The sequence below is a fragment of the Electrophorus electricus genome, chromosome 13 (assembly GCF_041902795.1).
Source record: "Electrophorus electricus isolate QZ-2024a chromosome 13, ASM4190279v1, whole genome shotgun sequence".
Lineage (NCBI taxonomy): Eukaryota > Metazoa > Chordata > Actinopteri > Gymnotiformes > Gymnotidae > Electrophorus > Electrophorus electricus.
Window position 1 is genome coordinate 2567456 of NC_137509.1, and position 26841 is coordinate 2594296.

Sequence of the window (26841 nt, forward strand, 5' to 3'; positions counted from 1 at the left end):
GTATATAACATACCTTGCATGTTATGTATATAAACAGGCTATCCAGCCCTTAGCATGATCAAAAATAAATAAATAAATAAAAATACCCTACGGGTCTGCTCATGCCTGTGTGCAAAAGTCTGTTTTAGGTCATTTTTTTAAGAGCACCTGACCTGACCAAGCAGGACACTGTACAAAACTGTACAAAACTATACAAAATTTTACAACATAAATGCTCGCAATCATTAAAGAATGCCTAGGTGTGTGAATGTAATGTAAAACCAACCAAATGAATATAATTAATGTAATGTCATCCCAACCAAATGCCTTTCGGGTGTCCTTTAAAGTAGCCTGTGAGCTTTGTTCATTAGATTACACCAGTGTTACACCACATCTAATAGTTGTTTCTTTTGCTTATGCAATTTGATACATCTTACCCTGTTTTTTAAAGACTGTAGACAAACAGCTTAGCAATGGTAAAAATGTTTTTCACTGTCCTCACTGAGCTCTATGTACATGTGCATGTAATACCATTCAGAGGCATCGCAGTACTTGACTAGTAATCAGAAGGTTTCTGCTGTTGGGCCCCTGAGCAAGAAGACCCTTAATCCTCAAATGCTCTAGTTGTATTCAGCCATAATTTTAAGTCGGTAGCTACATGCCATACATCACAAAAGTGATCACTTTGATTAATGTGGTATACCATTATAAAAGAACAGAAAGAAACAGGAAGTTTTAAAACAACAAATGTACCCATATGTATTTTTAAAATTTGCAATATAAATTATTCGATTGTTTTATGTATTATTATTTGTTCATATTCTATTATTTAAAAAATTGCTCAGAATATAAACAAAATCATATGAACCTTGGTTACCTGACCGCGACATGCACGACACGTGAAACGCCTGCAGAGCTCAGAAGGCCACGGCGCGAGTGAGCGGCTGTGGCTTAGAGAATCAAGTGCCTCGTCTCCTAGTGCTGTCACGTTGATAGTTTTTGCAGTGTGCCAAAGTTTTACTACACTGTGCACTTCGCCTGTTTTTAATGATAGCCCCAGTTTACCATAAACATTAAACTTGAAGTCCCTTAATATAGTTTTATGCGCATTTCAGCATTGTAGAGGTTACTCAGAGAAGACCCCAATGTTAATCTCCAGAAAACAAGCTAAGAAAATAAGGCTAACTACACTTGCACATATACTCAGTTATGTTTCTTTTTGCATGTCTATTTACTATTTTTCCTCGCACTCTAGTAATGAAGCTGCAAACCTAAACCCGTACCTGTGGGATGTCGATCCTCGTTTCTATTCTGTTTTAATGCTCGCCGCTTGAGTTGCTAATAGCAGCTCTTGTTCGCAGATACTAATTCTTTGTCCCCTGGGCATTGTGGAGCACTCTAGATTAAATCATTACTGTAACTAATCCTCGGCATTATTGACTGTTAACCTAAGATATTTACAACAAAGCACCTAGCAAATGATAGACAAAATAACCATCGTGAAATGTAATCCACCTATCCAGCCCTATAACTAGCTAACGTGCGGCCGGTTGGCTGGGTACGCATCTAACATGGCTGGACACCTAAACACGCGGCTGCCCGTTAAACGCGCTGGTTATTCTCTCAGTAATTATGAAGCTAGCTGGGGAATTAGGTAGTTACGTAAATAAACAGAAGGATCAGTGTCTGAAACTTTGCAAACAAGCCAGATGCATGCATACAACAAACACACGAACTTTTTTTTCGATTTAAGTAAGTTTTCGATGTTTTACTGCCCCCCAGCCAGCCAGAGCACAGGGCTGGAGGGGTGATATAAGGTGAAACAGGGACAGATAGTGCTATCGGTCTGTAATGCAGTCACGGTGTCTGGCTACTTGGTATAAATCTGTGTCATAACCCTGCAGGCTTACGTTCTCTCCACCCTTCTACACTTATCCCGTGAAGAACAGGTTCATCAGAACACGCAGAACAACCCAGGAAAGAAAGATATGCCAGATATGCTGATGTCAGCACCAAAAATCATCACGACTGCAACGAGTCCTCGGAAACAGTAACCACCACAGAATCACGCATATTCCTCACTTTTAGCCTTTAAATGTCATTTCCTCGGACAGCTGAAACAGTTCGGCGTTTCATAGCAGCTGCCTATTTTAGCATTATTCTGCATTCATGTAAAGTTTGCAGACATTATCTACTGATGTCAGACAAGGCAACACTGACAGCCTAAGGCATCACAGATGAATGAATGTGACCAATTCTTTCACATTAACCATTTCACCTCAAAGCCCCCTGCATATTTCAGCCGCTCCCCTCCGGAAGACGACACGGGCTCTGCTGACAGTCAAACTGGACACGTCAGGAGTAGTTTTTGTTCCTCATCTGTCAGTGAACATTTCTCTTAGGAAATAAGTCGCTTTCGGTGCAGTACGAGGACTGGTGCATGCTAATATCAGCTTTCTCTTCCGTGGGTATGTCTGCATCCTAATCGCTTAACGATTAACAAGTTTTGAAGCTACTGTGTTGTCCTACACCTTAGTTTGTGTATTATCCATGTTTTTGTACTCTGTGGTTTTGCTTATATACGCACCCAGCTGTGCCGACACTAAAACAACAAACAAACTTTAATTATAATATTGTTAATCTGCATAAAAACGTTTAGCACCGCATAAAACTCCATCAACAACAGACTGCCATGATAATACAAGCTACATTGCAGCAGTATTGACTACTTATTTATCTTCATTGTTTGTTTTTTGACTCTTTGGTTATGTTAAAAAAAACCCAACTTTGTCGGTTTTCAAATTGCTACGTGAAAAACAAATCTGAAGCAGAAGTAAAACGCGCACATCAGTGCTTTTCTGAACCACTAGAGGGCAGACCTGTTTAAGGGATATAGTTAAGTAGCGTTTATACTGCTGCTAACAGAAACAACAACAACAACAACAACAACAATAATAATAGAAAATGGCGTTGTTGTTAGAATGATTATTATTACTAATACTACCACTCTACTAATACTACATTAATTGTTACTACTATTGTTCTTCTGTTGCTACAAATTAAATAACATTTAAAAAAAAATTCTAATGATTCTCCCTAGTATATTTTTTCAGTATGTTTTATTCTTAGTATAGTCTGTGACGTTTCTCAAAACGACCAGTAGTGAGCAGTAGATGTTCAAAAATAAATGTGTGTGTGTGTGTGTGTGTGTGTGTGTGTTTGAGGTTGTCTTTAAAAACCTAAGCAAAAATAACTTAATTTTAAGTTGTCTATTCATATCCAGCTCCAATCTTCACATTAAACTTCAGCGGGGGGAAAGCAGATTTAAGGTGCCCTATTTTGCATTCTATACCGTTATAGCCCATACAGCTACATTGCGCTTGTAAAGACCGATTGACAAACGTCGACAAACAGCTGCGATCCACAAAGAGGTCTACTGTTGTTGCGAGGCACGGCGCTCGTGTCGGCGCTCGTGTCGGCGCTTGTGTACCGCACCGCGCAGTGTTGAATCAATGCACGCAAGTGCGCGCAGGGCGGAGGTTCCGCCTTCCAGTGCGCCCGTGCTCCTGTTCGAACCCCTCGCTCGGCGAGGCCGCGCGAACCAAAAACGAAATGAGTCCACAGTGCGTGAAGGACCTGCGTGCCAACCGGATGACGCGCGTCTGCATTCTCCGAAGGACTGAAGGACTATGACCACTGCTTCAGCTGGACGTTTGGACAGGTGTGTTACCTGTGGCTCTGGAGAAAGAGGCTGGCGTATCGCTCTTCCCTTCCGACACGTTTCACTGTCGTGTCGGTAAAAGTCACTTTTGGTTGTAGTGGTGAGGGTGTTTTTCCCCCCTAGGTATACGAGAGCTAAGGCAGCCGGTATATTTGAGCAAAAGAGTTAACACTTAATTATACTTTAAACCACTCCCTGTGCAATCGGCTTTCTTTTAATATAAAAACGGCTGTGAACAATCTCGGGCGCAAAGGCTCTGACGCATTGTGGCGAGGACTGCGGGACTGGCGAACCGGCGAGGCTACCGACGCGCTCTCCTGGACGTGGAACGGCCATGGCCGTGTCTCAGCTGGAAACCGAAGATCATCAGCCAGAGAACGGCTTCGTGACCCCAGAAACCGCGTCGCCCAGTTTGCTTTCGCGCATCGATGGCTGCGTTTTACCATTTCTCGGCGGGTTCGGGAAATACCAAAAGCAGCTGATCGTCCTGACATGGATCCCAGCGTTGTTCATTGGATTTAGCCAGTTCTCTGACAATTTCCTCCTGGCTCAGCCGAACAACACCTGCGTCCAGCCGTCAACAAACAGCACGGATTTCTCAGAGCCCTCCGTGTTATTTAACGCTACGAATAATAACGAAAGCGCACGTGCCGCCTATTTTTCCACCAATGGCATGCACAACGACACGGCTTCCTTGCGGTGTATGTGCACGCAGTGGAAATACGAACTGCAAACGGGGCTCGTGCAGAATGTTGTCACTAAGGTAAGGGTCGCCGTGCACTCTTGTCTTCACGCGAAATAAACGTCTTTGCACGTACTGTAATGCCTTTCATAATCACCCAAGTCTGGGGCAAATCCGATACGGATGTGAAAAGGACTCCGCATTGTGCCATGGCTAGGCAGGGGAGCACGCGACTCACCTTTGTGGACAACACAAAAAGGGTACAGCATTCATAAAACCAGCAATACGGCTTAAAACTAACAATGTAGCATTTCCAACAAAAGATACGTTTTGTAGTCATTTACGAAACATTTATCCACGCGGTAAACAATTAAACGCTACATATGATAAACGCCACATATGATTAAAAATGCCTTAAATTCGTTAATCCACAATAATCCCTTTGTTATAAATAACATTTGTAGATGAGGTAATTGAGCGTTAAGAACATTTATTGCCAACACAATACACGCAAGTCTCAGCTACAATGGGTTCCTTGGACAAACAGATTCGTTGTATTGAAGCTGCAGAAAAAGCTTCGCAGTGCTGAGTGCGAAGAACGTGAGTCATCCGCAGCAGCAGCTGACGAGGCGCGAGCTATCGCGGGGTGGATGCCATTGGTCTGCGCTCGCGTTGAGCGCGAGGGAATGTGGCGATTACCCAACGACGCGGAACGCTGAGTCTGGAGAAGGATGATAGCGAGGGCCGCCTGTTTTAACAGTCTCGTGCTTATCTGAATGTTCAGTACCGGTGCTCGTGTAAAGCCTTGATAATTAACCTCGCGCTGACTTTCTGTTCCTCGTTTGTGCAAATAGGACAGCGGGGAGCGGAGATTATAGCGCGAGGACATGTTAGCTTTTTTTTAACTCTAAACTGAACAGTGTAAAGGACACGGGCGTGTTTTATGCTGCTTAGTCTTAATGGTAGAGAATTGTATTTCTTTTACCTGTCTCTTTTCAAGCATGCATACAGGCCTCTACATGCCATTATGTAGAGCTATAGAAGGCTTCTTTAACTGCGAGATGAATGCTTTGAACTGTTATTGTGTTCCTTAGCAAATCAGCTGAACAAGTCCTGTTCGGCCAAGCCATCAAAGGTTCTGTTGGTGGAGGTAACAGACAGAAATGAGCAGATCTGTGCTGAGTCCTCAACCTCAGTCACAGAAGCTCCTGTTTTTGGCCGGTTGCAGCCCAGTGACTCGGTGCACAAAATCTGAAGGCCTCAGGGTCATCTGAAGTACAAAGTTTGAACGGTGTAAGAAAGCACCGTTATGTAGCTCACCGTTTAGGTGCGTAAAATGTGTGTGAAACCGGCCTGTATGCCAGCGTGACAGAATGCCCTTCTACTTCTCATAAGAGTCTGACTCTGCTGCGTTCAGTCCTGGAGCTGCCAGGAATTCCAGCTGTACCATCATCATCATCATCATCATCATCATCATCATCATAACAGGGTCAAGTAATGATACGGTTGGCCTGTTAGAGACTGCTAATAAAAGTGCTATAAAGCATTGCAAGGCTGTTGATTTAAGCAGCACTTACATTCTCTGTCTGCACATGTGTCTCCCAGAACTGCTGGGTTTGCCTTTGGTTTTGTTTTTGATGTGTATAGGGGTTGGTGGGTAGGTGTGTGTGTGTGCCTATGTGCATATGTGTGCATGTGTGGTCTGTGTTTGCGCGTGTGCATGGGTCTTCCCACGATGTTGGCAAGTTAAACGTGTTGTGATCAATAGTACTGGGGCCACAGTCTCCCGGACCTGCCTGGGCGTGCTAACAGGGTGTACCGCAGGGTGATGAGTTAGCAACATTTTAGTACCAATGAACTGTGCCGCAAAGTGGGGCCTTAATTTAGATGCTTGGCCGCTCCTGTGTCAGAGAGAGAACCGTCTCTGTGTCTCCTCACTGCACTATGCTGGACAGAGAAGGAATAAAGACCAAGGGAGAAATAAGTGACCAGATCTTTTAGAAAGCCCAGTTAGGTGGATGTTTTCGTTACTGGTGTAACACACAGACACGTGGAGGAGGAGGAGGAGGAGGAGGAGACATGCGCTAGCTCGGACCATGACGAAGACAAGCTTCTTAAATAAGGAGTTCCCTGTATGCAGGGAAGTCCCGCACTGCTGTCTCAGCTCGCAGGACGTAATGAGCCGAGGGCTTTAATCGGACGTATCGGACAACGTTAGAGACCAGAGAGGGCAGCGTCTAGGGAAACTCCCTGATAGCTGATAGCTACTCAGCCGTGATGGGGGAATGATAGACGTGGTTAGTTTAATGCAGTGATTGTGATTAGTGGATATCAGTGCACACTGTCTTAGTCTGATTCAAGGAAACACTCACTGGAATGGTCTGCGGTCCTATGTCTTCCCTGATTATTTCCGCAGGGTTTTTGATCTTTGGGTCTTAAGGATCATACTTTCCCTGCTCAGGAGGTAATTACAGGCCTAGAGCAGGCATGTCGGAGCAGGATAAACCTGAAACTGCGCAGTGCTGTTGCCTTTCAGTGCAGGTGATTCACAATGAAATTGCTGAACTCAGAATACTGACTTTGAAGACTGAAAATGAAGTCATCGCAGAAACTGAAATGAAAAATGTTAGTCTATGTGTCATTGGACAGCCGCAGGTTTTGCTCTTACATTATCTACAGTGGAAGAATTAACTCTCATGTTACTGTTTCACTTTCTTGACCTTTGTTCTGTTGCTTTAATGAATGTGACCTTATCAAATCTTTAATTATGATAACACAAAAGTACTGGGATCTGATTGGCTGAGCTGTTCAGTCACCCCCTACTAAAGGTAAACTTGGACCATGTGCTAAGCCCTGTGGGAGTGGCCAATTTTCTACTGGACCATGCGTACCCTCCATGTCTCTTTAGCAGGCCAGCGTCTTATCTCTCTCCATGTCTGATCTGAGGTGCAGAGGGGGGGTCTCTGTCGATCGCTCTCTTTTCTTTTATCTGGTGTCTGCGAAACCTAATCAGCACCTTGGGAAATAGAGACCTTTCCGTGTTTATCAGAGTTAATAAGAAACACTTCAAAGGAATGTTATGTAAAGCCCACATTCCTAAAGGATAAAATGACACCAGAGATGGTTGTTCTTTTGTTGATTTTTTTAAACAATTTTAATTACTGTGACATGTAGTGATCAAGGCTGCAATCTGAAATGCCATGTCAGCTCCTCCTGCTCCTGGACTCCGGTCGTAGCCTGAACTTCCCTGTCTCTGTCTCGGCAGACCGCTCTGACATTGAGCCTTAGCATGAGAGTGTATAGGAGCTTGCAGGATGCATGCAGCTTCCTGCATCCTTGTTGAGCTCCATCCTGGTTGGCTTTATCTCTTGTGCAGCACAGCTTTCAGGAAGGAGCCCCAAAGCTCCAGCACTTCCATGGGCACGCACGCTCCACCACACAGGAACACGTTTGGCTTGTGTCCGCAGCATCTGAGCAAACATACTTTAGCCCAGCTCAGCTGCCCTCTGTTTCCATGGTTTCCAGTTCGCACTCCCGATGCATTGCCTTGCACGTCGCGTCGGCTGGGAAAGTGGAAGTTGACGGACAGTCGCAGCTGCTGGAGGTGGGCTGGACCACGCAGCTGCTGGACGCATCCTCCAGGATGCTGGGACCCAATGAGCGGACAGACAGTTGGAGCAGGTGGAGGGTGTGCCGCTTTCCTTGGGCCCGTGTCCTGTGCGGTTCCTCTTGCCACGTGTCCTGAGGTGAGGGTAGGAAGCCCTCTAACCAGGCAGAGCTGCTCTGATTGCCTCCATATCCCAAAAGGCCCTGATTTAGCAGGAGCCAGGCATTAATGAATATGAGCACAGAGAAAATTGTTCACAGCATCAATGAATGCTCACATTAGGCAGTGCTGGGAAGTCCAGGCTGGGTCTGGAAGGTGAGCAGTACACAAGAATTAATTCCTGCTAATTAGGGACCGTGGTTAGGTTTCAAACAAAATTCTCTCTTTATCACACAAGAATTAACTGTAGCTGTGATAAGATCAGACCCACAGAGTGTAATTAACTGGTGTGTTGATATTAGACCCACAGAGTGGAATTAACTGGTGTAGTGATGAGATCAGACCCACAGAGTGGTTTTAACCGGTGTAGTGATGAGATCAGACCCAACGAGTGGAATTAACTGGTGTAGTGATGAGATCAGACCCACAGAGTGAAATTAACTGGTGTAGTGATGAGATCAGACCCACGTTGTGGCTTTCCACCGTGGTCTCTGTTGGCCTGTCCAGCTTTAGGTCTGTTTCAGCGCTTGTGTTTGTGCTGGTCTCTGTGTTCAGTGTCTGAGTACAGAAAGGTTCAGATAAAGCTTCATTTGATTATCTTCCATGTCATGTTCAGGCATTTTTCTTGGTCAAATCAAAAATCAAAAAACAACCCAGTCTCAGCCAAAATGTTCATGCTGTTTTGAAAGTTAGTTGACTATCGTTCTGAGTTAAATGTTGTTTAATTGGATTATTCGTGGATTATTCATGCAGCAGATTGTATTATAAAAGGCATTATGCAGCCTGAGCAACCTGCTGAGGTGATCAGTTTCACTTATAATGAAAAAACAATGGCCTGATTAACACTGAGGATGAAGAGAAAGCTCAGTCTGGTTTGTTTGAGTAGCTGGGACAGCGAGAGAGCTGCGTGCGGTCAGAGGGTGGAGTAGAAGGTGGAGAGTATGGTCAGAGGGTGGAGAAGAAGGTGGAGCGTATGGTCAGAGGGTGAAGTAGAAGGTAAAAGAGGGTGAGAGAGACCTGACAGCGTTCTTGATAACAGCCTGTAGAACCTGCAGGATTTGGGGTGTTGGCAGGATTTGGACCTGAAATGTGATACTTACTCAGTCACAATTTCATCTAGAAGATCTTGACAATTGAAACTCAGCACCATATTTTGTCATGTAATACAAGAGTCCAATGCCTGGAATATTTTTTTCACAGCTGCAGAAAGTAACAGGTTTCATGTTTTAATGATACCTATTTGATTTTCTAGATCTGTCAAAGAGTTTTTGTAGCAACATATGTGGTTTCAAGAATTCTTTCTGTTTTTTCACCACTAATTACTGTTTGGCACCCTAAATTCTAATCAGATAATATCCTGATTTATTCCCACTGATTTGTCAGCATTCATTTCCTCAAAACAAGAAAAAAATACAATTCAAAGAGCTCTTTCGTTGGGGATGGTTAATGTTTTGCCAACGCAAGTTCTGTAGTATTTACATAAGCAAACACAGGCGAGGAAGACTCGTACATGTTTGAACCTGAGTTAGAACAAGATGAAGCAGCTATTTCTGAAGCTTATTGAGGTCAATCTCATGACGTAACACCACAGACACAAATACCAGCACTGTGTATGCAAATATGCTCTGTGTAATTTAATACATATCTGATATTCCCTGATTATTTTTGTCTAAATAATAGGCATCAGATAAGTGCGCACTAATAGAAAACTGCACAGAATTGCAGTCTGTAAACCATCTGCATTGTTGTGTGTGTTGATTGTTGGCTGGTCAGTATGTTATGCCTGTGTTTGCTTTGGTCCGACAAATGCTAAACAAACACTGAAATTCGATAGAGAAGCAGTCAGCGAGCCCGTGAGCCACAAATTGCTTCCTCTCCGACAGGAAGCGTGGCCCGCATATGGATGGTCCGATCCAGTTTCATTTAAGACAGTTTATGAATGATGGTAATAAAGTCTACATTGTCCACCAAAGAATTACACTAACAAAGCTTGAACTGTGATGTACGCTGAACTGAGGTGCGTGTGTGTGCTCAGCGTCTGTAGGGCAGATGGAAGGTCTCTGATGTTTATCCCACCTTCACCTGATCACTGCATGATGATTGGAAGTAGTCAGTCCTGACCTGAGTTCATTACCCCCTGCCCCGCCTCTTGACCCCTCTTGACACTTGACTGTGAGTTGGCTACGTGTGAGCAGTTAGTTTGCGTTGCTTCGGTAAAAAACAGTAAAAAGGTTCGGCGCACTCAGTGAAGTGTGGTGTAGGGTTGGGCAACGTCAACCTAACTGGCATATGACCATGTCTACATAGATACATGATGGATGATGTCATCACGTGGGGGTGGGTGGGAGAAGTGGTACTATCAGTTTGTATTTTTTTCAATGACTATTCAATTCATTACATTAATTTATCAATAGCTATTATTTAATTGAGCCCTATATGCAACAGTTTTTTAAAAACTCACTTACTGTTAGTGTAGAGGGGTGCAGGCTACAGGGAGGTTTGTTGGAGTTGTGGTATCACAGTACTGGCTCAACATTGTGATATCTGGTGCGCATCACTAGTGTGGTGCCTGCTACATAGTGTCACAGTGCCATTCATTCATTCATTCATTCATTCATTCATTCATTCATGCTTTGTAGATATATTCAACATATTGCGCAGTCTTTATTGTAGGAGTGGGGGATAACAGTTAGATCATGTAAACTTGGACTGGATAGACTTACAGTACATAAGTGAAAGCTGGAATGTGATGATATGGTAATATATATATTTACTTTCATTTAAGAAATAAGATCTGCTTGTTGGCTATACATGCTCGCTCTCAACAAACCCTGAAACAATACTAAACTTTTCGTTTATATAGATAATAAACGTTTATATAGCCTTTCCCACGTATTGAAAAAGGGCTTCACATTGGAATGTAAAACATTCCAGCCATTTTATCAGCCACACCTGTCCTGTGACTCTCACCCATTTGTCTTCTGAGCAGCCGCCTCCTGCCCTGTTCTTTACCGTCGTGCCCTGTGGCTCTTCCGTGGGCTTTGTTCTCTGGCTCTTTCCTTCCTCTTTGGTTTACTCTTTGTTCCTCACGTTACTGTCACCTTTACTGACGCGTAAAGCCAAAACAAAACAGAAGAGCACCATCGCCCCAAACATCCGAGTGTAACCTCAACACTGCTGTATCACATATATCCATACAACACACAACTGTACTAAACACTGCTGTATCACATATAACCGTACAACACACAACTGTACCACACATTACCATACAACACAGAACTGTACTAAACACTGCTGTATCACATATAACCGTACAACACACAACTGTACCACACATTACCATATAACACACAACTGTACTAAACACTGCTGTATCACATATAACCGTACAACACACAACTGTACCACACATTACCATACAACACACAACTGTACTAAACACTGCTGTATCACATATAACCGTACAACACACAACTGTATCACACATTACCATACAACACACAACTGTACTAAACACTGCTGTATCACATATAACCGTACAACACACAACTGTACTAAACACTGCTGTATCACATATAACCGTACAACACACAACTGTATCACACATTACCATATAACACACAACTGTACTAAACACTGCTGTATCACATATAACCGTACAACACACAACTGTACCACACATTACCATACAACACACAACTGTACTAAACACTGCTGTATCACGTATAACCGTACAACACACAACTGTACCACACATTACCATATAACACACAACTGTACTAAACACTGCTGTATCACGTATAACCGTACAACACACAACTGTACCACACATTACCATACAACACACAACTGTACTAAACACTGCTGTATCACGTATAACCGTACAACACACAACTGTACCACACATTACCATACAACACACAACTGTACTAAACACTGCTGTATCACGTATAACCGTACAACACACAACTGTATCACACATTACCATACAACACACAACTGTACTAAACACTGCTGTATCACGTATAACCGTACAACACACAACTGTACCACACATTACCATACAACACACAACTGTACTAAACACTGCTGTATCACATATAACCGTACAACACACAACTGTATCACACATTACCATACAACACACAACTGTACTAAACACTGCTGTATCACATATAACCGTACAACACACAACTGTACCACACATTACCATACAACACACAACTGTACTAAACACTGCTGTATCACATATAACCGTACAACACACAACTGTACCACACATTACCATACAACACACAACTGTACCACACATTACCATATAACACACAACTGTAACAAACATTACCATACAACACAGCTGTACCACACATTACCATACAACACACAACTGTACTAAACACTGCTGTATCACATATAACCGTACAACACACAACTGTACCACACATTACCATACAACACACAACTGTACTAAACACTGCTGTATCACATATAACTGTTCAACACACAACTGTACCACACATTACCATACAACACACAACTGTACCACACATTACCATATAACACACAACTGTAACAAACATTACCATACAACACAGCTGTACCACACATTACCATACAACACACAACTGTAACAAACACTGCTGTATCACATATAACTGTACAACAACAACTGTACCACACATTACCATACAACACACAACTGTACCAAACATTACCATACAACACAGCTGTACCACACATTACCATACAACACACAACTGTACCACACATTACCATACAACACACAACTGTACCAAACACTGCTGTACCACATATAACTGTTCAACACACAACTGTAACACACATTACCATACAACACACAACTGTACCAAACACTGCTGTACCACATATAACTGTAGAACACACAGCTGTACCACACATTACCATACAACACAGCTGTACCACACATTACCATACAACACACTGCTATATTACACTCTACTCTAGTACTACTATCTAACCAAATATACACTTATAATTGCCTGTGTTTCTTAGCAACAGGGAGATGAGTTGAGCTAATGCAAGAGTATCACTCTCTCTCTCTCTCTCTCTCTCTCTCTCTCTCTCTCTCTCACACACACACACACACACACACAACCACCCCCCAGTGAAGGGAATGTGGAAGAGTGGCTCACTCTAAGGTCCTTCCAGGATCACTCAGAGTTCACTTGAGCTCACTTTAGGATCACTCTGAGCTCACTCCTGTCATATCCCTTTCAGTTCACCCCTCTAATCATAGCAACTGATACAAAATGCCATGTGAACAAAAACTATAAACCCATATAATCTGAAAGACTGTTCAGACAGGGATGGACACAAAAATGGAGATACACACACACACACAGACCCACACCCGCACCCATACACATACACTCATACACACAATGTATTTACCCAGCTGTTAGACTAGCATGACCACTGCATCATGCTGACTGACTCCGTAACAAAAGGGATTTAATGGAACAGACTGGGAACTGGGTGAGATGAGGCCGTAGGACTGGCTATGTGACCTTCAGCAGGTTACTGTGAGTGCTTATCAGAGCAGAGGAAGAGGAGGACTGTATCACTACACCGAGTCTAGAACCACACAGGTCAGAAGCTAATGGTAGAAGCCAATGGCCATGATTTGTTTGAGTGTGTGTGTGTGTGTGTGGCACAGGGGGCATTCGGTGACCACTAACCGCAGTAACTATGTGTGACAGAGGAGAAAGAACATTTTGTCCCGTGACACACGGACGCTTCAATGCAAGCACAAAGGCTCCTCTCTCTCTCTCTCTCCTCTCTCCCCCCTCTCTCTCCCTCCCTCTCTCTCTCTCTCTCCCTCTCTCCCCATCTTCTCTCTCTCTCTCTCTCTCTCTCCCTCCCTCTCTCTCTCTCCCTCTCCCTCCCTCTCTCTCCTCTCTCTCTCCCTCCCTCCCTCCCTCTCTCTCCTCCCTCTCTCTCCTCTCTCTCTCTCTCCCTCTTTCTCTCTCATTTTCACTGCTTTCATTCTCGCTGCTCTATTTCATTCTTTAACCCTTTTTTACTGAGTTTTTTTTTAATGTAAACTTTTTTGCATAATAACAGAGAGGTACAATCGCGGCGCACAGAGTTACACGCTGCAGGTTCAGGGGTCTGTGTATGTCTCTCGTTTCTCCTGATCATCTCTTCCTTCACCTCTGCACTCATTTGTTCTTTCCCTCTGCCTTTCTCTTATCCGTGTCTCATTATCGTCTCTCTGCCCGGATGCCTCTGAACACTCGCGAGCTTTGTGGGAGACAAAAGGCTCGTTGGTGTGCTCTGCTGTTGCTAGGCAGTAACTATGCGGCAGCCTAGCTGTCTCAACTGCTTCCACCATTCCTTCACTCACTCACACACACACACACACACACACACACACTCACACACACTCTCACTCACACACACACACACACGTTCAGGTCTGAGTGTAGGGAGAAGACCCAGTCAGATCAAAAGTGCTCATGGTTCTTCGTTGAGCGCTCACGGCTGCCTCACCTTCTCCTGCTGCTGCAGACAATCTGTTCACTGTTAACTCCGTAACACAAAGCAGTTGAATGAAAAAGTCAATTCATCTACGAGTGTGTGAATAAGTGGGGTTAAATGGCTCCTACGGCAAGCTTCGGAGCACTGGAGAGCCTGTAGAGTAGCAGGGAACTGCTGAAAGAAGCTGTTTCTGTGATCATAAAATCTGCTTTCTCTGCTCTTTTCAGAGACTGAAAGTAAATTATCAACGGACAAATTCTGCTATTTCCACTGCTGCTTTTTATAGCACAGAGATTCCTTAACAGAATCAGAAACAGACTCAGCACCTGCAGAATCTTACTGTGTTCTTCTGCGTATCTCCACAACTATGGATGTTTTATGATGGTATCATGTGGTAACTATTACACAGTAATGTGTGGGTTAGGGTTAGGGTTGTTTTGATTTTTTACAGTTGGTTTATTAAGCTGTTCTTGTTTTTGTCTTCTGAATTGTTATATCTAATTTTAGGTGGGACTAAAAACAACCTAGCAGGCAAATATTTAAGTCCAATCAAATGACTAAAATGGAAAAGGTAAATCATTATAAATATGAATCAATGCTCAATAAGTGTTCTCTGTGTGTGTGTGTGTGTGTGTGTGTGTGTGTGTGTGTGTGTGTGTGTGTGTGTGTGTGTGTGTTGTGGCAGCTCAGGAAGGAGTGTGTGTGATTTGAGCCAAGGTTATTTCACTCAGTGAAAACAAGCTGAATTAAATTTTTTATGTGCCATATTCGCTGTACTGTAGCACAGCGCTAATGCTATCCTTAGGGGAGGGGCTGAGCCGAGGCGCAGAGCTCGTTAGAGTGAGAGCGAGCTGGGAATGGCAGGACTCTCTCACTCCAACAAAACTGGTTTTACCTCCATGTGATCAGTCTGCAGGCCAGGACTCCACACCCACTTGTTTGTTTTTCATGTTGCCAGGTGACTTTGATACAGAGAGCTTCTGAGTAGCAGAAACAGGACATGTGACCTAGTGTATGTGAGTGTGTTGGAAGCTGTGCAGTCTTGGGTAGCTCTGACTCAACACAGGAAGTGATACTAAATTCAACTCCATATCACACACACACACACACACACACACACTTGCCCGGGTTCAAGCTTGATGTCACAGCCCACTCAAATGATTGAATGGTTGTTTGGGCCCAGTGAGGGTTCCGTTACCCACAGCCCATATGCGTTTGGTGTGGGTTTTCCCAGGTCCACACTAGCCCAGACAAGTTCAAGTTCAAGGCTAACACTGATGCTAGCTTTATTGCTAATCCGCGGCTTTCCACCCTGCTGCACCTCTGACCTGCTGCTTAGAAAGTTTTATTTAAGACGTCTAAAGCTGTGTCACTAGACACTGGCTGGAATTTTTCAACAAAATGCGTAGTATCCTGTTGACTCCGGATAAGGTTAGGGTTGGAGTTCAGTTGTCAGTGAACAGATGAGATTAGCAGTTGATTGTATTTAAATGACATCATTTACATTTTCTCCTCAAAGCTTAAATAAGACTTATTGTTCAGGAGAAAGGGGCCAAAGTTGTGGCCTGACAAGATATGGGCTGTTTCTCTTTGGTGAACAGAAGAAACATTTTCTTGTTAAAAGCGTGCTTTTAACAGAAAGCGCAGCTTGGTGACGGCGCAGTAGTGCTCGCGCAGCTCTCCCCAGTGGGCTTGCGCAGAGACTGCGCTCGCGCTGGTGTCTTCGCAGCTGCTCGTGCCGGCTGGCTGCTGTCCTTGCGCTCCCCACGTGCGCCTTTGCAGCCGGTGTTTCGCAATCGTTCTGTGGCTTTGAACTTGGGAAGGCTGTGACAGTTTTTAAACGCCCTGTTAATCCCGGCAGCACGATTTCATTTGGAAACGTCTGTGAGCTACAGTTGGCCTGATATATTTCATATGTCAATATTCCCTTTTCCCCCGTGAGAGGCATTTTTCTTCATATCTTTTGTTTGGTGGACTGAAAACCCAGACAGTTCAGCATGTTTGTAAATCGAAAAATTGATGTGTTGTGATATAAGATGTTATGTCTGGCCTCGTCCATCTGACCCTGCTGCGAGATGGATGGGAATATCATATTGTAGTGATAAATACTACAAAAGCAATATGCCTGACAAAATGTTAAAGTAGTGAACCTTTATTAGACATGTTTCAAGAGAACATCTTTCACAAAATAAATGCACAAAACATTCATCTGGAACATCTTGGCACATATCAGACATTTTCAGGATTATTTATCTTTTTTACTGATTGTGTATTGCAGCCTACTGTGATGCAAACACAGCAAAGACCAATGCTGCGATAATGAACAAATCAGACAGCTCCGGGGCCCACTCTCGGAAGCCCAAGTGATGTGACCCCCAACTATAGCATCCTCCACACTCTGTTATCAGTCCTGGCTAAAGTCTGAGCTCATATTGGATGCACGATCCCCTCTGTGTTATAAGGAGCATGCTGTGTAAGAGAGGGTTCACATCGAGTTTAGTGCCTCCATGACGACAGCTGTTATTGGAGCCCGATGAATCAATACACCTGCAGGCCTTGTTGGCTTAACTGAAGTGGGCAAGAAAGAGCTTGTTATTACTCAAGTGGCAGTAGAGCCTGTACACAGTATCATGTGGTATGACAAAAATGAACGGCAACATTAGCTACATGTCTCCTGCTCCGTCTGATTGTCTATTCTATGTGTCCTATGGCAGGTCAAACAGCTCTAAATGGTACAATAACCCCTTCCATAGTCTCTAGTAGACAGGAAGACAAGTATGAAGTATTCTTGGAGTGTTCTTTTTTTTTCGCTTTTCTATTAAATGTAAATGTTTGCTTTGCACACATTGTTCCACAGATATCCAGCTTTACTCTCAACCTGCAACCTGTTACCTGCAAGCAAGCAGACTCTGGAGCACTTGTCGTGCACTTGTTCATGTTTAAAGGGCTGTTGGTGTTGAGCGACATCCGTCGAGTTTCAGGTGTTTTTGCTAGGGCTGCCAAACTGACTGCGCTCACTGTCTGTTCACAGTGGAACCTGGTGTGCGATTCAGCGTGGAAAGTTCACATTGCCAAGTTCTCCCTGCTGGTGGGGTCCATCTTTGGATACCTGGTGCTGGGGGCCCTGGCAGACTGGTGAGTGTGCCCCAGTATGTCTTAACAAACGTGGGGGAAGACATTACACAAACTGTAGGCTCATTGGGTAGCCAAAACAGGGGGCTTGTGGGAAATGTAGTCCTGTTACCACTTCCAGCCTAAGCAGTGTTTGAGTTTAATTGTGTCTGGAATCTCATTGCAGGTTTGGGCGCCATCCTGTCCTGATCATCTCTGTGTTCTTCACGCTGGTGTTCGGGATGACAGTCGCCTTCTCCGTGGATGTCACCATGTTCAGCACCCTGCGATTTTTTGAAGGCTTCTGTCTGGCTGGAATCACCCTCTCGCTCTACGTGCTGAGTGAGTGCCCTACATGGCCCTGGTTCCACAGTGTTGCTACACGCAGGCACGCCGGAACACTCCATCACTAGTATTTGGATCTTGCAACCCTGTCAGTGTTCTGCTAGCTGAGAGTAGTTCAGAGGCTTAGTGGGGGCTCTGTGGGGTTCAGTGCTGGTGCATAGCATGCGACTTTGGCTGTTGGCTCACGGCTCTCCGTTGACTCTGTGCTTCACGTGTGTGCTCTTTTGGAATGAGGAATGAGGGTGAGAGAGCTCGCTCTCTCTCTTTCTGTTTGTATATGTATTTGTGTGCACGAGTATCTGCGCATGTGTGTGTACATATGTGTGCATGTGAGTGTTTTGGAAAAGAAGAGGGTCAGAGCGTTGTGTTTACACAGCAGCAGGGCTCTGGGCAAAAAGAGAGGGGTTCTCCAAACACCACCGACCGGTCAGCATGGCTGCTCAGGTGAAAGGTCAGGGCACTGTCCATGCCGATGCTGGGACCACCCTCCCTCTGGACCGTGATGAAGTCAAGGCCGTTAAACTCTGATACGAATAGTCTGTTGATTTGTCTCTTGACGGGTTGCCTCTGTTACTCTATTAACTACCCATGGTCAAACGCGTTTAAAAATACCATACTCAGCCGACAGTTATTAACTTCTATATCTGTCACTGTTATGATGTGGGAAGGTTTGTGTGTATGAACAGTTGTGTTTTATTGAGACATGCTGTGTCATGTCACTACAGTACTCTTTCTGACCTTATCAGTACTACTCTTCAGTCAGTATGACCACACTAAAGTAGTTTCAGCTAGAGCATCAGAAACTTATTTCTTTGAGATGGAATAGAATCTCTGTGGTTTGCAATCAGGAGAGGCTGTGCATGTATTTGTGTGCGCATGTGAGTACTTGTTTGTGCTTGTATGTGCGCGTGCGCGCGCTGGTAGTCTCCGGATGCTATCCGCTCTCCCAGAGTCCACTACATCAGTGGTGACCTTCATCAAGGGCCCAGGGTTTTACTGACGAGGTCTAATCCTCTTCAGAAGGCTGTTGCCGTGGTAATGGCCTTGCCGATAATTGCCTGGGTGTGGCTCCAGAGAGACAGAGATGTGCAGGGCTCCGTCGCTCTGATACCCTCCACAGCAAATCTGCCTCCAGCACCACCATCAGCTGGGCCAGCAGCATCTGAGCACCAGTAGCATCTGCTTAGGGGAGACAGGTCATCCTACTGGGACGGAATTACCATCTCATCATCAGGTCACAGTTCAGTTAAATCGCCATCGATTTAATTGTGTCAAACATTGACATTGTGTCAAAAATTGAATCAGGGTCCCCTGCTTGAATATCTTACTGTACATACATACAGCAAATGTGTCTGTACAGTATCTACTATATCCTGCTATACATTAACACAGTACTGTACAGTGCAGTGTAATACTATACAGTATTTTCATCTGTAGACATCATACATACATTCATAGACATCGTACAGTAACATACACAGAATGATATAGCATCATACTGTATCATAGAGAATCATATATTGGCAGGTAACCTACAGTAAAATGCAGTACCTTTAACCATCACATGACAATATAGAACCATAAAATATCTTACCGAACCATAAAATATTGTACAATTTATGCTGCTACAGCTCCATAATGGCATAAAGTATTCACCATTTAGTGGTAACGTACAGTTACTGTAGAATGTTAACTGTTATGGTTATGTTGTGTTATGTTATGGTTAGGTTTAGGGTTCGATACTGTGGTGTCATACAGTGGTTAGGGTTAGTGTTAGGGTTCGATACTGTGGTGTCATACAGTGGTTAGTGTTAATGTTAGGGTTAGGGTTCGATACTGTGGTGTCATACAGTGGTTAGGGTTAGTGTTAGTGTTAGGGTTAGGGTTTGATACTGTGATGTCATACAGTGGTAGTAATTATCTAGTGATCTGTCAGACAGTTGTGCGTGAACATTGTGCTCCATGTTTCTCATTGTTTATGCTGTAGGACATTAGTGAGTGTTTCAATTTTCAAGTTTTAAGTTCGGTTTATTTGTCACGTACATAGTCATACATGGTATAACTCACAGTGAAATGTTTTTTTGTGACTGCTATGTCCAAACTGAGGAAAGATACAGGGATGTATAAAGAAATATATATATATATATGCCTGAAATATATATATTTCAGTTGCGTATGAATGATGTGCTCTGCTGAATGCACCACCCTCTGGAGTGCTTGTCTGTCCTGCTTGGTGCTGTTCCCAAACAAGACTGTGAAATTACCCGTGAGGATGCTCTCGATAGTGCAGGTGTAGAAGTTCTGCAGCACCTTGGAAGGCAGTCTAAAGTCTCTTAGGCGTCTGAGGTGGTAAAGATGCTGATGAGCCTTCTTTACCAGGGAGTTGGTGTGGTGGGACCAGGACAGGTCCTGCAAGATGTGAACTCCAAGGTACCTGAACTGTCTACTCTCTCCACCGTGGTTCCACTGATCCTCACAGGTTGGTAGTGCCGCTCCTGCTTCTTGCTGCAGTCCACGATCAGCTCCTTTGTCTTGCTGATGCTTAGGAGGAGATTATTTTCTTGGCACCAGTTTTCCAGGTGTTTAATCTCCTCCAGGTAGGCCCTCTCATCGTTGTCCGAGATCAGGCTCATGACGACTGTATCGTCAGCAAACTTGACAATGATGGTGGAGCTGGAAGTGGCTGCGCAGTCGTAGCTGTACAGTGAGTAGAGCAGGGGGCTTAGTACTCAACCATGCGGAGCTGCAGTGCTGAGAATGAGGGTGGATGAGATCCAGTTGCCCCCCCATACTGATTGTGATCTATCTGTTAGGAAGTTGGAGATCCAGTTGCACAGGGATGGATGCAGTCCTAGATCCTCCAACTTAGTAGTGAGTCTGGAGGGGATGATAGTGTTAATTGCTGAACTGCGGTCGACAAACAGCATTTTAACATAATTACCCACCCTTTGTCCAGGTGGGTCAGTGTGGTGTGGAGCAATGTGGGAGGCCCTCAGAGTCTTGAGTCACTCGGCAGGGCCCGCTGTGGGCCCCGGTATGCTGAGTGTTGCCGGACTGGAGAATCAAGCCACTCTAACTTTTGTTTACTTTGGGAAACTGTTTGCTTTCGTTTAAAATACACAAACACACCTACACGCTCACACGCATATACTCTCACACACTCTCCCGAACACAGCCTTTAGTAAACACGCATGTCATCATACTCAAACACAATAGGTGTGTCTGGTCTGTATGTGTGTGTGTGTGTGTGTGTGTGTGTGTGTGTGTGTGTGTGTGTCTATTCATGGGGCTCATGTCAGCTCTGCCACTCTTCCTTATGATGAAAGAACACTCATCTGCCTGCAAGCCAACGCAGTTTTTAGAGAGAAAACTGAATGGATGATCAGTAGTTTTTTAACACTAGTTATATGTCCCTGTGTCCTCTTCACTAGGGCAGGCTGTCCTTCATGTCCCCTTCATTAACACTAAGGGCTCTACAAATCTACTTGGCTAAAGTTACATTTGTGGACAGTGTTCTGATGCTAAAGTTGACTGTAACTGTACACTGAGCACAACATCACTGTCACCATGTTTTGGGAGGTTTTGCTGGCTGTGAGGAGACTCTCACTGTGATGCCCAGTGGATTTCCACACTGACATGGTTGGAGAATAAACCTGATTAGATCCTGCGATTGGATGCCTGTGGTGCGTGCAGGACGAATTTGGGTGTTTGTCTGGTATCGAAACTTCCCAGTTCACACAGACTGTCTGCCCTAGGGGTCCCGAAGTCTCTGCTCACAGAAGGCTGCAAGGGGTTTTAATCAGGATTTAATCTAGATCTAATCCAGAACTAATCCAGATTTTCACGCCTTCTGTCTTTCCACTGACTGTAATCGTTCTGTGCTGAGTGTGAACTGTAGCCAGGCCTGATTTAGTCCAGCATTGCCGTGTGTTCTGGGGAATCCCTGTGGCATTCAGAGTAACTCTTTAAGAGTACATCATGTTAGGGGAAAATCTCTGCTGTTGATCTCTGCACCAGGTGGATTCACTAGTGGCTTCCGAACAGGGTTGTGCATTGCTGTCTGTCTCTTCTGCATCAGACCGGCATCAGGCCACATTACACCAGAGTCCTAGGCCACCGGGATTCCTGTTTGTTTGTTTGTCTCTATTTTATTTGGTCTGCGAATCTAAGAGGTGAGCGGACCTGGGTAAGGCAGAAACGTCATCAAACCCAGTACGATACTGCAGTCTGCTTATTTACCCACCAAACAAAGATCAGCAAGTGAGAGGGAGTGTAGTGAGAGTGTATGCATGCCTGCGTGCATGTGAGAGTCTTCCCTACATTCCTATCTGTCCCATTTTTCCCTTACTATCATCTTCCCCATACCGCGTGTATTCCTGCTGGCTCGTACCTGCACGTGCGAGCGTATCTGTGTGTGTTGGGTGGACGGGCCTTGGGGAGACGCATTAAACCTGTAGACTGCTCCCGTTCACAATGGGAGCTCCACAGCCCAAGCATGACCTCGCATGCTAGCGACGTGTTTCTGGCCTGGGTTGTGCGGTCCAGCTGTTGTCCGTCCAGCCCTGGCTGCGTGCTGGACCGGGCTCATATGCTCCGTGGTCAGCAGCAGCTGCTCTGCGGGTGCTGTCTGCGTGGTGCCATTTGGCGCTTCCCTGTGTGTGGACGGAGGAGGAGTCACGCCAAAGTCTGTTCCCACCAAAATCTGCTTCCTTGCTTTGTTCTGCTTTGCAGAGCCGATTATACTGCAGTTTGCCAGGACTGAGCGGGAAGAGTGGAGTTTGGACTCTCGGAGTTCTGTGTGACACTGTGGTCAAGACATAGTTCTGTAAGGAGTAGGACAAGGGCATGGGGCTTAGGGTTTAGGGTTTAGGGCTTAGGGCTTAGGGCTGTTGAAGCCTGTTTGTGCCTGCATCACTGATCCAAGCTTAGGACACAGCTGGAGGAGACAGAAGATGTCCACTCAGCAGGTTAATGTGCATGCTGATTGTGTGTGTGTGTGTGTGTGTGTGTGGGGGGGGGGGGTCGGGTCTCGGGGGGTATGCGGACGTTATTTAATGTCTATGTGTGTGCGTGTGTGTGTGGATAAGGATGTGCCTCATCACTGCACTCTTGAAAGCCATGAACTTTGACCCCTGACTCATCAATAACCAGCTAGCTGTGAAACTGAGGTCTTTCCCAGGTGGTTCCCATGTACTCTAATAGGTCATTCAGTCAGCAGTCTGATTTATACTGACAGGCGGAATTGAGTGCTACAGAGGGACAGCTGTCTGTTTCCTCCTCTCTGTTATATACATATGTCCTTTCTTCCTCCCTTTCGCTTATCCTGCCTCTCTCTCTCTCTCTCTCTCTCTCTCTCTCTCTCCTCTAGCCTAGTCTTCTCCCCCTATGGGACCTTGTGTGAGTGTTTAGTAAGTTGGACTGTTTAAATTGTAGGCCTACGCTAACAGAATTTTGGCATTTTTGAGATATATAAAATGCTTAAAGTGGCTGAAAAGAGTGAGGGGGGGTAATGAGAAGGTATGTGTGTGTTGGTGTGTGTGTGTGTGTGTGTGTGTGTGTGTGTGTGTGTGTTTTGGGGTGTGTGTGACATAAAAACCCACTGGCCCAGGAAGTGTGGAATGTATTTGAATATGTGACATCTATGGCAACTGGCCAGGGACTACACATGTGACTGAGAAAGGTCACAGTCTGAGCTTGGGGCCAGCAGAGATACACACACACACACACACACACACACACACACACACAGCAGATCTCTGAGCAGCTCCTCCTTGTGGTTCATTTAATAATCTCATCTTGATCTACCAATGGTTTGCTTTGTGTGTGTGTGTGTGTGTGTGTGTGTGTGTGTGTGTGTGTGTGTGCGTGTGTGTGTGTTTGTGTGTGTGTATGAATCATTTTAGGTAGTTTCCATGTATGTGATGGTGTTTTTGACTCCTCAATTTACTAAAACACATTTCTGTACAAGAAACTTACATACATTAACCCCATCTACACTTTCACTGTTTTTATATAGTTAAACACTAACTCCATCTACATTTACTGATGTTTTTTTTATACTTAAACACACCCCATCTCCACACACGCTGACGTGCTGTGGTACTCTGACTCTGAGTCAGGACACAACACAGCTGGTAATGTCGATGCTGATGTTGATCTTGATTTGTCAGCAACAAGTTCACTTCCAGAAATACTGAATCTTACAACACTAGCACTAACATCAGAAACAGAAGTGATCTGTTTTACGTGTGTGTATCCTCCTTGGGAAAAGGTTCCAATTGAAATTCCGGGCTTTTTCCCATGTATCTGGTAGTCCCTCTTGCTAGTCACTGTGTTATCCAGATCCTGCAGTATCCTGTGCCAGGAATGCTGGGGACTTGGCAAGAAAACAATGAAAAAAATGTCATAGTCTGAAGCTTTGGGAATAATAACACATGTACAGTGGGAATAGTACATGTACAGTAGGAATAGTACATGTACAGTGGGAATAACACATGTACAGTGGGAATAGTACATGTACAGTAGGAATAACACATGTACAGTGGGAATAGTACATGTACAGTGGTAATAACACATGTACAGTAGGAATAACACATGTACAGTGGGAATAGATATGGACACCATGGTGCTATTCTACTGTTCTCTCTCTCTCTCTTGCGCTCTCTCACCCTTTCTCTCCTTCTCTCGCTGTCTCTCTGACACCATTCTGGTTCCGTTGCTCTGTGAATATCAATCAGCAGGCTAACAGAATCAAAGCCTCTGTTTGTGTGTGTGTGAGTGTGTGTGTGTGGCAGCGGTGGGAGTGCTAGCTGCTGCAGGCTCTGTTGTTGGAGTGTACACTGAGATCCAGCCGTACCAGTCTGAAGCTCTCTCTCAGCCCCCTAAATCAGGATGAGACACTAGCCTACAGCTGGGGCTGAACCCAAGCTGGACATGCTGGAGCGCTCCAGCAGTGAAGATGATCTCACTCACTGCTCTCTAGCAACAGATAACCTCAGTACAGTTAATATTATCCGAGCACCCTAGCAGTTAAGAGATTAACTTTCAAGCCAATCTGATCATCAGAGCACTCTGTCCATTAAGATGCTTGCTCGTGGCCAGGTCTGTGCAGGCTCAGTACCGGCGCTGGTATATGCTGGACACACTCTGCCTTCTGTGTCCACAGGGATAGAGCTGTGTCTGCCTGGCTGGCGCTTCTCCATGACGATGGTTGCTAGCTTCGTGGTGCTGGCGGGCCAGCTGCTGATGCCGGGGCTGGCTGCTGCGTGTCGGGACTGGCAGGTCCTGCAGGCCTTCATCATCTGCCCGCTCTTCCTCATGCTCTTCTACATCTGGTAAGATGTTCCTCTTCTTCCCCCCATCGAGCCTCTCTCTCCAAGTTTCTCTCTCCAGCCTCCTTTCTGTCTCTCTCTCCCTTCCCTGTCTCTTTTCTTTCTCTCTCTCTCTCATTCTCTGTCAGGGAAGAAGAGCCTGAGATATCATCTTCTTCTGGATTTGCTCATCCTCCCTGCACTACTTCCAGATGTATTTAACCACCACTGCACGTGGCTGAAATGGCATGTCTGCTCACAGAGGGAAACCATGAAGCGCACTGCAAAGAGAGTCTGTACAATCTCCTAAAGAAGCAGAGTCCGTACGACCTCCTAAAGAAAGAGAGTCTGTACGGTCTGCTAAAGAAAGAGAGTCTGTACGATCTGCTAAAGAAAGAGAGTCTGTACGGTCTGCTAAAGGCACAGAGTCTGTACGATCTGCTAAAGAAAGAGAGTCTGTACGGTCTGCTAAAGAAAGAGAGTCCATACGATCTCCTAAAGAAAGAGAGTCTGTACGATCTGCTAAAGAAAGAGCCGTTATTAGGTGGTGTGTTTGTGGTGTGTGCTGTGAGGTGTGGTGTGTTTGGGGTGTGTTCTGTGGGGTGTGGTGGTGTGTTTGGGGTGTGTGCTGTGGGGTGTGGTGTGTTTGGGGTGTGTGCTGTGGGGTGTAGTGTATTTGGGGTGTGTGCTGCAGGTCTCTCTCTGAGCGGATTGTGTCTCTCCAGGCTCTTCCCAGAGTCTCTCCGCTGGCTCCTGGCCACCCAGCAGTACAGCCGCTCGAAACAGATCATGGAGCGGATTGTCCAGAAGAACCAGGTTAGCCGCGAGTCTGAGGAACTGTTAGCAGGTACGTAGTCGTGGCCTAGTGCAAAGAGGACTGAATGAAAAAACACACCTTGATTTATTTACTGCAGCTAACAGAGAAGTGTGAATATTTTTCACTCTCCTCTGAGAGGAGGATTGGATATTCTTCCTGTTTTTGGATGTAAGAGCAGGAAACCTGTGTAAGGTCAGCTGTGAACCACAATAATTACACAAGTGTCTGTGTTACCTGCCCTAGAGTCTGCTTAGCAAACACACCACATCATAATCATCTGAACAGCATTTTATCTGTGCGAGTGCTCAGCAATTGAGATAAGCACATCAGCTAGTTAGCTATTAGAGCTACTAGAGTGGTAGATTAGGAGACAGAGTTACATAAAGGTCTTAAAAGCCCCCAACCCGACAGGCTACAGCCCCAAAGGCTCACAGCCCGACAGGCTACAGCCCCAAAGGCTCACAGCCCGACAGGCTACAGCCCCAAAGGCCCACGGCCCGACAGGCTACAGCCCCAAAGGCCCACGGCCCGACAGGCTACAGCCCCAAAGGCTCACGGCCCGACAGGCTACAGCCCCAAAGGCCC

The 26841-nt window shown here is 45.1% G+C and overlaps 1 protein-coding gene across 4 annotated transcripts in view; it reads left to right on the forward strand.

The window, feature by feature from the left end:
• Positions 1–3368: 3368 nt before the first annotated feature.
• The window catches only part of slc22a23a (solute carrier family 22 member 23a), a 38598-nt gene continuing 15125 nt past the window's right edge, over positions 3369–26841 (forward strand). Inside the window, exons 1-5 of one of the 4 annotated variants that reach the window (XM_035519727.2) lie at positions 3369–4463; positions 17705–17808; positions 17972–18126; positions 25295–25463; positions 26165–26286. In XM_035519727.2, the coding sequence (XP_035375620.1) occupies positions 4035–4463; positions 17705–17808; positions 17972–18126; positions 25295–25463; positions 26165–26286 (979 nt within the window). In that variant the 5' untranslated portion in view covers positions 3369–4034. Of the gene's footprint in view, positions 4464–4498; positions 4643–17704; positions 17809–17971; positions 18127–25294; positions 25464–25588; positions 26287–26841 lie in introns of those variants that run through there. The other 3 variants (XM_035519728.2, XM_081694522.1, XM_081694523.1) reach the window with 3 other exon arrangements.